Raw genomic sequence first — 19,283 nt, forward strand, 5'->3', positions numbered from 1 at the left:
TAGCTTAAGTTTCTGCAATTTATATCACTATTGAAGATAGTCTACATTCTGGACTGATTTTGTTTCATTACACTTTCCTTAACAATACGTACATGATATATACATATATATACTTTCATGCTTATTGAATTATGCATACTTATTTATGATAAAAATGATTATATATATACATAAATCTTTTCTATATTTCTAATAAAGTTCAAGATTTTAATATACATACCTAGACTCGAAATTCTTCTCGTCAAGTTCATTTTGTAAGTCGTTCCAAAACATTTGGAATTCAGAAAAGTTCTTTGATGAATTTTTCTGTTTGGGTTGTTGTTGTGGTTGCTTTTGAATTTCCTGTGGTCGGTCTTTTACGGGTTTTCCTAACATTTCCCTCAGAATAGGATTTTTATTTCTCCCCTCATTTTTCTTTTCAGCATTCCTAATTAAAATATAAGAAATAAAATAATTTTTTTTCAGGAAATGAAGGTTCAATTACATGTATTTAAAAATATGTCTTTTTAGTGACAAAAATAATTTTATGTTTTTGCTAACCAAAGTTTAAAATGATGCATGGATAAAGATTTACACACTTATTTTAAAAGTTTATTTATTTTGTCCATTTAAAAAAAAAGTTTTAAGACAATGGTATTAGTCTAAATGACTCTTTAAAAAAAAACACACTCAAAAACGTTCAAATAATTATGCCCCTTTTCAAGTCTATTTTTTTTTTAAGTTAAAAAAAAAGAGATAAAGGTAAATAAATTACTTACATGAATGATAACTGAGCCTCTGCCATTTTCACAAACTAAGTTTACTACCAAAGGATCGTCAAATAACGCGCATATTTGGCTGTTCCCGCGGTTTATTGAAAACGAGGTTAACCTCATTACTTCAAAAAACATGGTGTTTGGCTGCAGAATATGGATTTTGGCTGCATCAGTGCTAGGCCTAATATGTTTAAGGTCAAGTGTGGCCGATCCGATGTGCATTAAATGTTCGAAATTATCAACGACTGCAAAATGTTTGATGCCGGCACCGTGTTACAGGGTGTACTGGTTCGTAACAACCGTGTTAGTAAGGAGATGCAACACTCCAATTTTCTTTTTTCCATCAACGGGGCCACGTGCTGTGATCAAAACAGCCAACCGTGCAAACTGTGGTAAGTTTACTTTATTTAATTTACTCAACTAATGAGACTTAAGTTCGTAAAGTAGGCTGGGGGAGGGCATATTAATGGAAATAAGTTCAAAAGAACGGAGGGAAAAGGGTGCCACATTGACATGGCCTATATCATTTATTTTAGCGCCATTTTTTTTATTGAATGTCAAACCTTCACTTGTTCTATTTAAATATCAACTAATTTAATGGGATAGGATGATAATGGAGGATGTGGGATTTTTTTTTATTTTAAGTGGAATTGTGAAGAGAAAATAAATTTACATCTACACTATGCAACATTTTTTTCTATTGTATGATCTAAAAAAGCATATTCTAAGTAAGGATATTAAGATTTAACGAAATAATTAATTTTCAGACATTATCACAACCACAAAAATCTTAGACACCCAAAGTACAGCTAGTACCATAGACCCTTACACCGGAGAACCCCCCAGTACGGCGTCCACAGACCTCCCAAGTATGACCGGTACAAGAGAACCCCCCAGTACGGCGTCCACAGAACCCCCCAGTACGACGTCCACAGAACCCCCAAATACGGCGTCCACAGACCTCCAGAGTATGACCGGTACAAGAGAACTCCCCAGTACGGCGTCCACAGAACCCCCCAGTACGGCGTCCACAGACCTCCAAAGTATGACCGGTACAAGAGAACCCCCTAGTACGGCGTCCACAGAACCCCCCAGTACGGCGTCCACTGACCTCAAAAGTACGACCGGTACAAGAGAACCCCCTAGTACGGCGTCCACAGAACCCCCCAGTACGGCGTCCACAGACCTCCAAAGTACGACCAGTACAAGAGAACTCCCCAGTACGGCGTCCACAGACCTCCCAAGTATGACCGGTACAAGAGAACCCCCTAGTACGGCGTCCACAGAACCCCCCAGTACGGCGTCCACAGACCTCCAGAGTATGACCGGTACAAGAGAACACCCAAGTACGGCGTCCACAGAACCCCCCAGTACGGCGTCCACAGACCTCCAAAGTATGACCGGTACAAGAGAACCCCCGAGTACGGCGTCCACAGAACCCCCAAGTACGGCGTCCACAGACCTCCAAAGTACGACCGGTACAAGAGAACCCCCTAGTACGGCGTCCACAGAACCCCCCAGTACGGCGTCCACTGACCTCCAAAGTACGACCGGTACAAGAGAACCCCCTAGTACGGCGTCCACAGAACCCCCCAGTACGGCGTCCACTGACCTCAAAAGTACGACTAGTACAAGAGAACCCCCCCAGTACGGCGTCCACAGACCTCCCAAGTATGACCGGTACAAGAGAACCCTCCAGTATGGCGTCCACAGACCTCCCAAGTATGAAAGGTACAAGAGAACCCCCCAGTACGGCGTCCACAGACCTCCAGAGTATGACCGGTACAAGAGAACTCCCCAGTACGGCGTCCACAGAACCCCCCAGTACGGCGTCCACAGACCTCCAAAGTATGACCGGTACAAGAGAACCCCCTAGTACGGCGTCCACAGAACCCCCCAGTACGGCGTCCACAGACCTCCAACGTACGACCGGTACAAGAGAACCCCCTAGTACGGCGTCCACAGAAACCCCTAGTACGGCGTCCACTGACCTCTAAAGTACGACCGGTACAAGAGAACCCCCTAGTACGGCGTCCACAGAACCCCCCAGTACGGCGTCCACTGACCTCAAAAGTACGACTGGTACAAGAGAACCCCCCAGTACGGCGTCCACAGACCTCCCAAGTATGACCGGTACAAGAGAACCCTCCAGTATGGCGTCCACAGACCTCTCAAGTATGACCGGTACAAGAGAACCCCCCAGTACAGCGTCCACAGACCTCCAAAGTACAACAGGTACAGAGAACCCCATAGTAATTTTAAAATAGAGCTGAATTGTAAAGAAAATTAAAATAGAGTAGAATTGTCACGAAAATTAATATAATTAGTGAACTGTTTGTACTATTACTTTTTATTGATCAGAAAAAAAACATTTAGATTAGGATATTTAAATTAATTAATCTTATTTATTTTTCAGGCATTTTTATAATCCTTGTTAAGTGCTAATTCTGCACAGAGAGGAGTGTAATAATTCATAGACACAATATTACCCATACAGAAGAAATCAGAATTCTTGCATGTATGAAAAAATTACAGCAATTATTTTCTTTAATTAATTTTGAATGTAAAGAGAAAATTCAAAGATTAATATTTTGCTTTGGTTAGGATTTTTCTTCCTTTTTTAAAAACCATTCAGTCCCCATTGATAGTTAAACATGTATTACTTTGTTTTTTTTTAGCATACCTGATTTGTTGTGTCATTTTTCACTGTGAAAATCTGCTTTCTACAAGGGTTTTCCTTTAAAAAAAATGAACAATTTGAAAACCTGTTGAAAAAAAGTATCAGATGCAAATTTAGATTTAAACATTGATTTAATATATAAATAGAAAAAATTCTCGAGAGGGACTTTAAACAACAGACAATCAATCAATCAATATATAAATACCCCCCTCCCCCGACGTAACTAAAATAATTCCAAAATTAAATTTTCATATAATTAAACAAGAGGCCCATGGGCCACATCGCTCACCTGAGTACTGTAGCTGTGAAAAAGTAGAAATTGATTAATTATTGAAAAGTAAAAATCCAAAAGTAATCTCATGATCAATCATGGATTTGCCATTTTTCAAAGAATTTTTCCTATATATTTCTATGTAAAACTTTGGTCGGCCATTTTGGCCCCGCCCTACCCCCGGGAGTCATGATTTGAACAAACTTGAATCTTCACTACCTGAGGATACTTCCATATAAATATAATGAATTATGCCTTTGTCATTCTTGAGAGGAAGATTTTTAAAAGAATTCTCCTATATATTTCTAAGTAAAACTTTGGTCGGCCATTTTGGCCCCGCCCTACCCCCTGGGGTCATGATTAGAACAAACTTGAATCTTCACTACCTGAGGATGCTTCCAAATAAATTTGATAAATTATGGCTCTGTCATTCTTGAGAAGAAGATTTTTAAAGAATTTTCCTATATATTTCTATCTAAAACTTTGGTCGGCCATTTTGGCCCCGCCTTACCCCGGAGGTCATGATTTGAACAAACTTGAATCTTCACTACCTGAGGATGCTTCCATATAAATTTGATGAATTATGGCTCTGTCATTCTTGAGAAGAAGATTTTTAAAGAATTTTCCTATATATTTCTATGTTAAACTTTGGTCGGCCATTTTGGCCCCGTCCTATCCTCAGGGGTCATGATTTGAACAAACTTGAATCAACACTACCTGAAAATGTTACCCTATAAGTTTAAGCTTTCCTGGCACAGTGGTTCTTGAGAAGAAGATTTTTAAAACATGCCACCAAATTTACATTAATTTCCAATTATCTCCCCTTGAACAAGGGCGTGGCCCTTCATTTGAACAAACTTGAATCCCCTTCACCCAAGGATGCTTTGTGGCAAGTTTGGTTGAAATTGGCCCAATGGTTCTTGAGAAAAAGTCGAAAATGTGAAGAGTTTACAGACGGACGGACGCCAGACAAAATGTGATCAGAAAAGCTCACTTGAGCCTTCGGCTCAGGTGAGCTAAAAAAATTCTCTAAAAATGTAAGTCTTGAGTTTTTTTTCAGTGTGTCTAATTGTGCATGAAAAGCACGGCATTATAGAACGTATCTTCATACGAGATGATTTTATGATTTCTTTGTGTTGAGTACTTTACATGCATGGGTGAATATACCGACAACAACTCAAAACTCAAATTTAAGTATTTAATTTCTTAAAATTTTCTTTGAATTTATTTTATACAGAATACCTTAATCAAAGTACTTGTAGTTGTTATATTGAAAAAGTACTGTTTTTTAAAAAACAAATCTACCTTCTTCTGAAGTATGTTCTGGTATTTTTTGTGAATTGGTTACCATGGAAACCATGCCATTTATAATAAAAACAAGCCTTAGAATCTGTAAAAAGAAGAAAATGTATCCCTTTACTGATACTTTAAAACAAAATTTTGCAGTGTATTATTAAGGGTATCAACATATGTACAATATGTATTATATATACAGACTTTTTGTTTAAATTTCATTTGTTTCCTTCATTTATTCAAGTTCTTAAAGTGAATTATCTCAACAATTTGGTGGCAGCGGTGGGATACATCTGAGCTTGGGAAAATAAAGGAAATATTTTTGTTTGCTTGTTTGTTTCTATTATTAATGTTGTTTTTGTGTTTCAGGTTCAAAAACTTTCACAATGTTTGATATACCAGAGTCGATGACTGACTTAATTGAAAAGGGTACAACCGTAAAAGAATGTCTCGAGATGTGGCGTCAGGAGCCGGAATCCGAGAGAGAGCTCAAGAAGGAGAGATGGGCAGATGGGGAGAGATGGGCAGAAGAGAGAGAGAAGAGCTTCAGGCACAGAGGGAAAGTGCAAAGCTAGAGGTGGAAAGAGATTTGAAATTACGAGAGTTAGCTGCAAGACAAGAAGAGCTAGAGGATGTTAAAACTGGGGAGTCTCAACTTCCTGAGATTAAATGCCCAACAGTTAAGTTACCTCAAGTTTGAGGAGATAATTATGTATCTTAGTGATGTCTACTGCTGTCCCAAGTTATATCTAAATTTTAATAGTTGTTGGTAGTAGGGACGAAACCCTATTATAAATATTTCATTGTAGATATGGAATCCGTAAAAATATTTGCGGACAGCAGAGGAAAAAAATTGTCCATTGAAAATGTTAATATTAAAACGTTCCCAGGAGTCACGATGATCACCATTCTACAAACTATCATGCAATTTGTAATTAATGAAATCAAAAATATTACCATTTATGTTTATGCAGGAATTAATGACTTTACTAATTCCAAAAGGGGAAAAAATATGAAGAACTTGTTGTAAAATAAAATTTCAATATGCCAGATTTTTAACCACGTTGAACATATGAAAAAATCAATAGAAAAAAATGGAAATAAACTTATATTTACAACAGTACCTACAATGATTGTTGAAAAATAGATTAATACTAGAAAATCACAAGGAAATACAACTTATTTAAAATTGGAATCCAAATACCATGAAATGCAAATATCATCAATGCAAACATTAAAGAATTAAATCGAAATATAATAAGAATAAATTCTACTTCAAATTATTCTACTCCATATATCCATACAACTTTAGAAGTTAACGTCCCAATTAAAAAAGCTGGAACCAAAATTAGTTGATGGACTCCATCCAACAAATGATCTAAATTCACGAATTCGACAAGGATTTCAAAATGCTATCACATTAAATTCTACATTACAAGACTCAGATGAACCTGACACAGATCCGAAACGTTTTTGTAAATATTAAAAAAAATCCCGATTTAACCAGTATCATTTGTACATATATTGTCTGTGCATGTGTTTAATGTGTTCAAGGACCAATATAGTTGATTGTCTTTTTTTATGAAGCTTACAGGGAATAAGACATAAAAATGAGTTTAAGAGCATTTATAATTAATATTTATAGTTTTTTCTACAGAAGTGTAAAAAGGGACATAACTTTTGAAAAGTGTGTATGAGCTTTCTTAATTTTTATTTATTATTTACAGTTATTATGGATGAAATAAAAAAATCACCTTAAAACTAAAGAGCTGCAAATACTTGAAGGCTACACAAAATTGAGCATGGGAATAAGAAAGAAGGGTTAGTAGATATCGAAAACGTTGGTAGAAAATGCAAAGCTACCTCCAAAATGACCAATTTCAAGATAGATTTGGTAGAAAAAGAAATCAATAATCTGAAAGAAAACAACAAACTAAAAGAGGAAAACAAAAAAAAAAGAGATTTAGAGAAACAACTAAAAGAAATTCAAATTGAAAAGATTCAAAATTGAAAATTGAAGAGCAACTAAATAGCTAACAACAATTCATAAAAACTCTTTTTTCTGATAATCTTCATAATGAAGACTCTCAAAGTGAATCGGCTGTAAATTCCGATGATGGACAATCACAAGACCTCTTTGTCTGTCCACAAACAAAGAAAAAGCAAAAATGATTCACTCTGAGAGACTTCATCAATACTTTATATATATACAATCTACATTCAATATTAGAAATTTACTTGTTTACTAATGTGTCTCAAGAGAGCTGGGGTCAACATGTTAAAAAATTATCCTTAAAAATAATAAGAATTGTATGTAAAATTCAAATCAGCAATAAATCAGAACACAAACAGGTCAAAAATGTAGTCATTCTGGAGTCCAAAAGATTGTGGTTGCAATGGAAGAGTACGTACTGGTGGTGTGTTTGCAAATTCAAGCCTTTACCAAGCTTTGGAATCACATGATCTTCATATTCCACCTAAAAACCTTTACCACAGAGACATACACCTGGTCCGTATGTCCTTGTTGGGGATGAAGAATTTCCTTTAAAGTCTTATATAATGAAACCATACTCCGTCAAATATCTGGACCAAAACAAAAGAATGTTCAACTACAGGCTGTCAAGAGCAAGTCGAATAGTTGAAATTGTTTTTGGAATTTTAACAAGTAGATTTGGGGTATTTAAAAAGGCTATTCCTCTAGAATAAGAAAAACTTAAGGGAATTGTTTTGGCATGCTGTGCACTGCATAAGTTCTGAGAACAAGGAAATCAGCCCAGGGATGATTGATGAGGAGGACACTGAGAATGGGACTTTGAATTATGGGATTTGGAGACAAGAAATGGGCACAAATCTACCCGGTCTTATTAGACAATGTAGGAATCGATCGAGATATGATGTACAATACATAAGAGAAGAATTTTGTAACTATTTTAATACAAATGGTCAGGTTTCCTGGCTATGGGAATTGCTGTAACTTACAAGATGGGACTGTGATCCTTTGGGGACAATTTGTGTTTTCAAAAAGGCATCCAGGGACTTGAAATGAACCCATGAACTGGTTTAGAGTTCATCTGTGCCAGAGCCACTCTTCCTGGACTTGTTTATTTTGTCCAATTCCTTAGATTGATTGATTGTATATTGTTTGACCTCCCTCTTGAGAATTTGTCGATTCCTTAGAATAGTATCCTCTAAGATAGGATATTTGGCTTGTATTTGATTAACTGTTAATAAAAAATCAATACATTTACAAGTTCAAGTTGCTAAATATTTATTGTATACTCACCAATTAAAAAAAGTATGATTCATAAAGTTAAATAACATGTGACAATTTGCTACAGAAAAACAAAAACACTTACAATTACATTCCAGACCTTCAAATTCCTCTCTCTGTTTTTCTTATATATTACTCAATGCACTTTGTCTGCAGTCCTTTTTTGAGATGGAGATGAAACATTCCACAGGTCTGTTTCATCATGAAATAACTCAGTCATTTTTGTTGCTCAGTACTTAATTTTAATTCATCAATTATTTTCTTACCCGCCATATTTTTTGTTTTAGTTTAACATGTGTATATGCACCTTATCTTATATTAAGTTTATCAGTGATAATGATTAGTCAGTTACGTCTGCAAAGCAGACTGAAATAGAGCAAGTTCTATTCTGTCTGCTTGCATGTCTGCAGTGCTTAAACCCTAGTTTATACAGTGTTCTTTTGCAGCTCGTCCTCAAAGCAGCTGCAAAAGCAGAGTGTGTAAACCGGGCTTAAGAGTGCATTTGCAGTTATTCAGGTTGCACAATATATATTTTAAAACAGGATAAAACAGTAGATGGTAAGGAGGATGCAGTACGTGCATGTACTGCCATTCTTTGTCTACTTTGAAATGTAAGTACATCATTATCTTACATAAGAAGAGAACCATTATTTTTACGGTTCTTGGTCTTCACTCATTATCTGCCTTTCCCTGCATTTTCATTCTTTCTCTGTACCTAGCGACGGAAGATGAAAGAGCGATGGGTCTAGATTTCTAACCTAAATGTGTATGCGAAATTGGTTGGGTTTTTTTCCGGGTGGTCTCAGATAACGTCCTTGCACACTGTTATATGTGAAAAAGTAGTTCCAAATATTCTGGAAATCGAATATTGCGCATTTGTATATCTAAAAGAAATACTTAATCTCAGACTTTTAGCGGGAAAATTTTTCCAAAGAAAATTTCTAACAAATTTTAAAAACATAAATAAGCGATATACAATAAAATGGTGAATATTTTTTTGGTTTTTTGACATGTATTCTTTACAGATTGACTTTTTGAAAAAATTAACAAACCCGTATTGTTTTAATTCGAGGCAATTAAATAAGCCCTATATTTTCTGTCGTGTGGAGTTACGTGCCCTTTGTTGTTGTTTGGCAGTAACTGTGTTACACGTGTTGCAGATATATTGGATGATTCCTTTTCCGATCCCATGTCTTCGGTTTCAAAATGTTCTGTGCGAAACTGTAAAACCTGTGACATTTTGATAACTGACACTTCTTTCACCAGTAATCTTACTGGACAGAGCTTCTATACCAAAACTTGGGAAAATCTGAACTGCAAATCTTCTAATGTTGTCTATGGAATAGAATGTAATCTGTGTGGACTTATTTATGTCGGTGAAACCAAGGGATCGCTTAACAAAAGAATATCAGGTCATCGAATTCAAATAAATCATGGTGGTCAGCAGCTTTTATATAAACATTTTAATTCAACTGATTATTCTATTTTATCAATGAAAGTTAGAATTCTGGAAAAGATTTATCACCACACAAATAGTCTGTCGTTGAGTACATCTTTCCGTAGACAACGTGAAGAATTTTGGATTAGGAAACGAGGGACAGCCTTTCCCTATGGATGTAATGACAATGTCGATAGTGTTGGAAATCTTACAAGCCCACAGTGTAATAATGTAAATGTGATGGGACTTTTTAACAATACTCAGAGACGTAAGCGTAGTCATGGACATCGTTCGTACAATAAACCTGCAATACAGACTTCTCTTTTGATTCATTACTACCTTATGTAAATTAACAGTTAGGTCTACATCATATTCGAACCAAACTTTACTCTGTCCCTTTGAAACTTTTTAATAGTCTTCTTGAAAAGACCAAGGAACATCCAAATTTAGATTCCTCGACACCTGAATATAGGCTCGGTTATTGCACATCATAGGCTTTTTAAACCCGCACGTTTCACGGAAGAAAATGCAGCTAAAACAATCCGTCTTTTCCTTAAACTTCAATATGCCAATAAAGGAATTGACGCGGTTAATATAAGTAATATTCTTAATCACAAAAGGGTCCAGTCTTGTATTCCACCATATTTCAAGTTAAAGACTACGCCTTGTATTTCCTACAAATATACATCGACCATTGCTTCCAAACTTTTCAATTACAAAAACACTTTACATGGCCTGGATATCGACTATCTGAAAAATAATCCCCTTTCGTGTTCATGTTCTTCTTCGCCCTATCAATATAGTCCTGCTGGACACGTTATTACAGGTGACGTAAAAATAGTTCGTAATGAGGACCTTAGATCACTTATTTTAAAAGGTCCTTAATATAAGGAACCCCGATCCTTCAACTGGCGTCGGAATTTCATAAATATAATGGATTCTGTTGAAAATTACGCCAGACGATGGGCTAGATATGAAAAAGAAGACATTGACACCTTGTCAGAATGGATTAAATGTATCAGATCCATGTTAAAGTCACGTATTAAAAGACTGAGGGGCAAAATGAAAACCATCTTTCCTTCTGTGTTCAATAAACCAGAAGTGAAAAAAGAATTAGATAGATTACACGATCAGTACGTACTGGTTCCTGCCGACAAAGCAGGTAACAACATTGTCTTCGTTTGTAAGGCTCATTATATAAATTGCATTCTAGAAGAACTGGGATTTAATTCTACAAGTGGTAATCCTACTGATACATATACTTCTCCTTCTAAGGAAGAAATTCTTCAAAATCACCTGTCAGTTTTGAATACTTTTAATATTCCACAGAGCCAAAATGAATTTGAACTACCTTATATATATTGGATTCCGAAACTTCATAAGAATCATTACAAACAAAGATACATTGCAGGTTCCAGTAAATGTTCAACCAAGCCTCTTTCGTTACTTCTCACTAAAATATTGACAGTAGTGAAGGAAAAACTTCAAGAGTACTGTACAACTATATATTCAACAAGTGGTGTAAATCAGATGTGGATACTTAAAAATTCTAAAAAATTTTGGACAATTTGAAATCACAAGACTTTACAAAAATCAACAGCATAAAAACTTACGACTTCACAACTTTATACACAACAATTCCCCACGACAAATTAAAATCCAGGCTTTTTCATATCATTGACAGCTGCTTTTTCAACAAAAATGGAACTCGTAAGTTTACTTACCTCGTCATTGGTCATTTGAAAAATTATTTTGTTAAAACAGTTTCTGATTGCACACATAAGTACTCTGAAGTTGACATCAAGAAGATGCTCGAGTTTCTGATTGACAATATCTACGTGGTTTTTGGAGACCAGGTATTCCAACAATCTATTGGAATTCCCATGGGTACAAATTGCTCTCCGTTATTAGCAGACTTATTTTTATATTCATATGAAGCAGAATTTATTCAAAATCTTTTACGTGATAAGAAGAAAACACTTGCTGTGGCCTTCAACTCGACATTTAGATATATCGACGACGTATTGTCAATTAATAATGATAATTTCCATTCCTACGTCGACACGATATATCCTGGTGAGCTTGAGATAAAAGATACCACAGAGTCCGACACTTCTGCTCCATACTTGGATATTTTACTTGAAAAAGACACTAATGGTAATCTAACAACCAAGCTATATGATAAACGTGATGACACTAACTTTTCTATCGTCAACATCCCTTACTTATGCAGCAATATACCTTCATCACCTGCATACGGAGTATTTATATCTCAGTTGATTCGATACGCAAGAGCATGCTCTACGTATGAACAATTTCTTAAACGAGGTAAATTATTGACAAGCAAGTTGATGAAACAAGAATATCAACAGTCTCGTTTAAAGTCATCATTTCGTAAATTCTATGGTCGATACAATAACCTTGTCAGCAAATACAATTTATCATTGAATGAAATGCTGACTGACGTTTTTCATACCAATTGTAAGTCCATTATTTATACACTGAATTGACCACGGGATTTTTCCGTTATTTCCTAATTATGACAACGAGCACACGGCGGGTGTGACCGGTCGGCAGGGGATGCTCACTCCTCCATGGCACCTGATCCCACCTCTGATGTTTCGGAGGTCAGTGTTTGCTCTGCTCTTATTTTGTATATTTGTTTAATGGACGATGAGATTGAATACTGTTCGTTATTTCCATATCCTTATTAAGAGATGAAAGGAGGTGTACAGCAGAACAGTGCAAATTAAAAGTAAGTTTTAAGACTTTTTTGTATTTTATTGCGGATATAATTCTTTAGAATTACTTGAAAAATTAAATTTAGTGGATTTATACACTTTTCATTGACAGGGTTTAAGAAAATCGTGAAACTATCAACTACTAAAATGACATACAGTTACAAACGGAGAAATAACTGGCCAAGCAGTTACCCTATTATTTTTGCATATAAAACAATGTTAGAAATAATTAACATTTCCAGATTATTCGAAAGTGGGAAGAACTATAAGTTATACGGATGGAATGTGTCTATGCGCCAGTATCAATATTTGGATGGCAGAGTCAGACAATGCATCCAAAAACACATGAGAAAATTAAAGAACTCTAATAAAATTTCAATAATACATACATTTAATTTTTTAATACCTGCGTAATGTTAATCACTTCAGAATACTAATGAGAATTAAAGGTAATTTCTGGTATGCAATTTAGGAATTTAAGGTAAAATTTTTCTTGTATGGTTAAAAAGTGCAAGTGCCCTGGGGTAAAAAATTTGAAGACTCTCTATCAGTGGAGGAATGGACCAATCGTTGGGTGGTATTAAATTCACGTGACAGGTGAGTAGTGTTTAAGTAGGGGTTTCTGTCCCAAAAATTACTTGAAGGAATTTAGAAGAAGTGGAGAGAATTTCAGAGAGAGACGAACGAGTAACATACTGCAGATAGTGCCTAGAGATTTTTCCAATCCTTGGAACTTCTTCACACTCTTCATGCAACCGCAGGACATGGTGTATGAATGGTTTAGGATGCACATGCTATTAGCGACCACCGTTCTATGCCCCATGACGGACTGTTGCGGCACCTTAGTTTGGAAATCCTCAGCGAGGAATCCCGGGGGTACCATACTCAGATGCTTAAAGAACAGAAACCACACAAGGTCAAGTAGAACCAATTCCAACCACCACGACAAATTTCCCCATACCATCCAGCTGATACCACCACACATGCAGGTTAGAAGGTAGATAGAGTGATAGAGTGTGCATTTCTAATTTTTTATCAACCTTTGGATATGATTATATCTATAACATTGAATTTCAATTATCAATCAAATCTTTATGCATGTTATTCTTCAATTATACAAGTATAGACATTAACACAAGTCCAAAATGACATTTAAAAACTGAAAAAAAACAATACTCGAAAAAGGGATATAATTTGTTTATATATGCTGGAAGCATTAGTTCTACACAGCATGCTTATAAGACAAAGACTGAAAGCATTTTCTATTTTATCCTAGCACTTACGCCTTAAAATGTATTCAATTACTGGAAAAAATTGTGGAAATATGTATAGAAAATTGTTGAATAAGTTTGACTGTTTGTATTTTTTCCATGTAGATAATACAGGCTGGAATGATGTAAACATTGCACATTAAAATGAGAATATGAATCTAAAAACAATCACTGATCAACACTGCCAACAACAGATTTAAACCTTTGATCTGGTTGACAAAATTTACGTATAGAAACACTTTATCAATTTAACCCCTATTCGTATTTATACTGAAATAATTTAATTTTACTTGTATCAAGCTATTTCATTGGCTGAATCATTCAAAGGAACATATAATATTTTGGATAACATAACTTGCCTACATCACAATGAATTACGTCAAAAACGTATTACTCCGCTTGACGTTACTTTTAAAATAATGCTCCATTTAAACCCTTATTCTGGGGGAAATATTGTCTTATTGTCTACACTGAAATTAAATTATAAGAAATGAAGTTAATTTCAACTTATGTTATACGATATAACAAAACTTGGGGCAGATTACGCTTTTTATAAACCGCGAAACCGCTCCGCGGTTTATATAGCGTAAACTGCCGCAAGTTATGTTATATTGTATAACATAAGTTGAAATTAACTTCATTCCTTAAATTTATTTACCTTCTGGGTACAATTCAACCTCTATTTCCTGACATCTATAATTATGTATTACTCCAAGAGGTGTATCCAATGGTGTCTCGGTTTTATCGGCCATGATCCTGTTGGTTTGGACATCCCAATCACCAATGATTCTTTTGAAGGCAGTCCCAATTGTTTCGTGCCCGTATCCTTTGACAAACATTTGTCGACAGTAATTTGCTTCCTTAAAACAGGTCGTTTTGACTCGAAAGAAATGAGCCATCGCGCAGTTGGCTGACATGATCACTAGGACATGCTTCTCTTTATGGCCATCGCCATTTTGAATTTCACTTGTGACGTTTCTTTTACCCAGTTTAGTTTCGTATTTTCGGCGGTATTTTCAAACGTAAAAAAATGCCAAACTATTATTTTATTTCTATTTCAATTTTGTCAAATTTTGAGTTGGCGGTTTTGAAAAACAACTGACAAAAAAAATGGCCTGACGTAGAATTTAAATACCTAAGTGAAACCAAAATAGATCATAGAGTGCTATATTATGGATGATTATCGTTAACCCGATTTTTCTTTGCGTACGAAAATTGCATTGGCAGAAATAAATTGTGAAAGATTAACAACATTATATTTTCTAGAGCCTTTGCAAGGAAGAAGCATTGATAGTGCTTTGAATAACGATACCGTGGTTGTTTTACCGACAGGCTACGGGAAAAGTTTTATTTACGAGGTGCTGCCAAAAATATTTGATACACTGTACAAAGATTGTAATTGTTTCACCACTGAATTACATCATAGAGGAACAATCCGCAAAATTAGGAGACAGGGCTGTAACAATAGATAGGAAGAAGGATATGGAAAAAACGAACAGTATTCAATCTCAACGTCCATTAAACAAATATACAAAATAAGAGCAGAGCAAACACGGACCTCCGAAACATGGAGGAGTGAGCATCCCCTGCCGACCGGTCACACCCACCGTGTGCTCGTTGTCATAATCAGGAAATAACGGAAAAATCCGTGGTCAATTCAGTGTAAAAATGGACTAACAATTGGTATGAAAATGAATAAGGGATCTTGAAAAGAAAGGTAAGACTATCCCTCTGTCATCTCTCTGTATCTCTCTTTATCTCTCTCGCCATGAGACTCTTTAAAAAAGAATTACATAGCATTTCATTCTATTTCAAAATCAAGGCCCGATTCTGAAAACAAGAGGCCCATGGGCCACATCGCTCACCTGAGCACTAAGGATAGGAAAAAGTAGAAAATGGCTTTTTATTATAAAGTTTAAATCAACAAAAAAGTCCAATGGCGTATCATGGATTTGCTATTTTTTAGGAAATGAATTTTAAAGAATTTTCCTATATATTTCTATTTAAAACTTTGGTCAGCCATTTTGTCCCCACCCTACCCCCGAGGGTCATGATTTGAACAAACCTGAATCAACACTATGTGAACATGCTTCCATATAAATATGATGAATTATGGCTTTGTCATTCTTGAGAAGAAGATTTTTAAAGAATTTTCCTATATATTTCTATGTAAAACTTTGGGCAGCCATTTTGGCCCCGCCCTACCCCCGGGGGTTATGATTTGAACAAGCTTGAGGCTACACTACCTGAGCATGCTTCCATATAAATATGATGAATTATGGCTTTGTCATTCTTGAGAAGAAGAATTTAAAAGAATTTTCCTATATATTTCTATGTTAAACTTTGGTCGGCCATTTTGGCCCCGTCCTACCCCCGGGGGTCATGATTTGAACAAACTTGAATCTACGCTACCTGAACATGCTTCCATATAAATATGATGAATTATGGCTTCTTCATTCTTAAGAAGAAGATTTTTAAAGAATGTTCCTATATATTTCTATTTAAAACTTTGGTTGGCCATTGTGGCCCCGCCCTACCCCCGGGGGACATGATTAAAACAAACTTGAATCTACACTACCTGAGGATCTTTCCCCAGAAATTTCATCTTTCCTGGCACAGTGGTTGTTGAGAAGAAGATTTTTAAAACATACCACCCAATTTTCACTAATTGTCAATTATCTCCCCTTGAATGAGCCCTTCATTTGAACAAACTTGAATCCCCTTCACCCAAGGATGCTTTGTGGCAAGTTTGGTTGAAATTGGCCCAGCGGTTCTTGAGAAGAAGTCGAAAATGTGAAAAGTTTACGGACAGACAGACAGACAGACGGACGCCGGACAAAATGTGATCAGAAAAGCTCACTTGAGCCTTCAGCTCAGGTGAGCTAACGAGAGAGAAGATTTTTGGATAGAAATGCTGTTTACATCATTGGACACCCAGAATTAATTAACATTGTAGTTGAGGTGGCTCATTGTATTGTGAGCTGTGGGAACGATTTTCGCCACAATTTTCACAAATTTCAAAGTTTGTGTCCCTGTTTTTAAATGCTTAATTCGTAGCTCTGACGGAAAGTGATTAAAATGCTCTAAGAAATTGCAGAGAACTAATGCAGAGAAGAGGCTACCCTCGTTTTATTAATATACACAGCCACATAGTTTTTCTGACACAAATCATAGAACTTTTGTAATTTTTTGTCAAAGTTATAAATTTTTGAAAACAATTTCTACAAAGTATTCAGCACTTATACCGCCATACTTTTAACAGTTCTTTTAGACCAATATCTGTATTTGCTTTTGCTTCAATTATTCTAACACGGTCACTATAATATTTCCACATACAATACAAATAATCACTTTTTCAGATTTTTGTTTCACTAGTGTTAACTGATTGATTGTTTATCGTTTAACGTACCTCTCAAGGATATTTCACTGATATGGAGACGTCACCATTGCCGGTGAAGGGCGCCTATGCTCGGCACTTACGGTCTTTGAGCAGGGAGAGATCTTTATCGTGCCACAACTGTTGTGACACGATGCCTCTGTTTACAAGGTCTCATCCGAAGGACTGTCCCATTTAGTCGCCTTTTACGACAAGCATGTGGGTAATGAGGACCTATTCTAACCCGGATCCCCAAGGGGCTCAGGATTGTAATACATTTCATTCTAGGCCTATGTAAAAGACATTGGAAGGGATGCGCGATTACCAGTTGATGTGGCATTATCTGAACCAACTCGTAGATATACTAATGTTGACGGCTACAAAAGTGTTATATTGCATCGATTAAACGAGGCCTTAACCTTAGTGAAGAGTTATATAGAACTGGCCCAACAAAAGCAAAAAAAAAAAGTCTCTGTCGAAACTGAAGCTTTACTGGTTTGAACTTAAAGCAAAGGAAGAGAAAAGTACTTAAGCAGCTGGGATTTGAAACTAAATAGAATAATGATTGTTGATAAAGTCTCTGTATGTTCTTAGTGTAGTCTACTTGTGTGCCAAGTTATACTGAAATCAGACCAAAACTGTAGGAGGAGTAGCATTTTGAAACAATTTTCCAGACATTTCTATTTTTAGTAACCACGGCAACAACGTTCATTTAAATTAAAATTTAATACAAAGAGTTATGTATCTTAGTGTATTCTACTTATGTGCCAAGTTATATTGAAATCAGACCAAAACTGTAGGAGGAGTAGCATTTTGAAACAATTTTACAGATATTTTTATTTTTAGTAACCACGGCAACATCGCTCATCGAAATCAAAAACCAATAAACAGAATTATGTATCTTAGTGTATTCTACTTGTGTGTCAAGTTATAATGAAATCAAACCAAAACTGAAAGAGGAGTAGCATTTAGAAACAATTTCACAGATATTTCTATTTTTAGTAACCACAGCAACACCGTTCATCAAAATCAAAAACCGATACACAGAATTATGTATCTTAGTGTATTCTACTTGTTTGCCAAGTAATACTGAAATCAGACCAAAACTGTAGGAGGAGTAGCATTTTGAAAGAATTTCACAGAAATTTCTATTTTTAGATTTATGTATCTTAGTGTAGTCTACTTGTGTGCCAAGTTATATTGAATACGGAGTATTTATATCTCAGTTGATTCGATATGCAAGAGCATGCTCTACGTATGAACAATTTCTTAAACGAGGTAAATTATTGACAAGCAAGTTGATGGAACAAGAATATCAACAGTCTCGTTTAAAGTCATCATTTCGTAAATTCTATGGTCGATACAATGACCTTGTCAGCAAATACAATTTATCATTGAATGAAATGCTGACTGACGTTTTTCATACCAATTGTTAGTCCATTATTTATACACTGAATTGACCACGGATTTTTTCCGTTATATCCTGATTATGACAACGAGCACACGGCGGGTGTGACCGGTCAGCAGGGGATGCTCACTCCTCCATGGCACCTAATCCCACCTCTGGTGTTTCGGAGGTCCGTGTTTGCTCTGCTCTTAATTTGTATTTTTGTTAAATGGACGTTGAGATTGTTTACTGTTCGTTATTTCCATATCCTTCATGCAAATAGTATGGAGCCAATTGTTGATCCTGAAGATTTACCACCTAATCTGCGATTTAATGAAGACCAATCTGACAACGAAAGAGAATTTGGAGAGGAGAATGAAGGGAATTATCTAGGTGATGAATTCGAAACTGCACAAATAACGGTGTTAGAACCTGAAATAGTACGTCATACGTTATGGTCCAGGGAATGATAAAGGGAGAGCTGAAGCCAAATATTTTGTGAAATATGAAAACGATGAAAGAGAAAGTTCATGGATGGATTCTTCACTTCTTCCAGGAAATTTAATCGAGGAATTTGAAAGAAATTATAAAGGTCGAGGTGCTGCATACAGAAAAGAACAAAATAAATTGGTGACACGGTGAATAAGCGTGCGAATTACTAAATTGTGATTTTAATGTGAAAATGTGAATATTGTTAGTTCAGGAACCGTGACTTGCGTAATGTACATTAAGATGGCAAGTGCTCCAAATTTTAAGGATGGCTCCATGTTTCATTGTGCAGTGCTCCAAAACACATAAAA

At 35.8% G+C, this 19,283-nt stretch overlaps 1 protein-coding gene across 1 annotated transcript; it reads left to right on the forward strand.

The window, feature by feature from the left end:
- Nucleotides 1-1,007: 1,007 nt before the first annotated feature.
- LOC134239906 (mucin-2-like) lies at nt 1,008-2,631 on the forward strand. Its single transcript, XM_062722041.1, has 2 exons — nt 1,008-1,062; nt 1,523-2,631. The coding sequence occupies exons 1-2, from the start codon at nt 1,008-1,010 to the stop codon at nt 2,629-2,631; spliced, it is 1,164 nt and encodes a 387-aa protein (XP_062578025.1).
- The last annotated feature ends 16,652 nt before the right edge of the window (nt 2,632-19,283 follow it).

This window comes from Saccostrea cucullata, unplaced genomic scaffold, assembly GCF_032062105.1.
Source record: "Saccostrea cucullata isolate Sc308-1 unplaced genomic scaffold, CSIRO_AGI_Scuc_v1 ctg1106, whole genome shotgun sequence".
In the NCBI taxonomy this organism is placed as follows: Eukaryota; Metazoa; Mollusca; class Bivalvia; order Ostreida; family Ostreidae; genus Saccostrea; species Saccostrea cuccullata.

What these genes read in the sequence shown, in the direction of transcription:
- LOC134239906 (XM_062722041.1), top strand. Translation starts at nt 1,008, where the DNA reads ATGTTTGATGCCGGCACCGTGTTACAGGGTGTACTGGTTCGTAACAAC. An exon ending in GGTTCGTAACAACCGTGTTA is followed by an intron (nt 1,063 to 1,522) that starts GTAAGGAGATGC and finishes ATTAATTTTCAG; the next exon opens with ACATTATCACAACCACAAAA.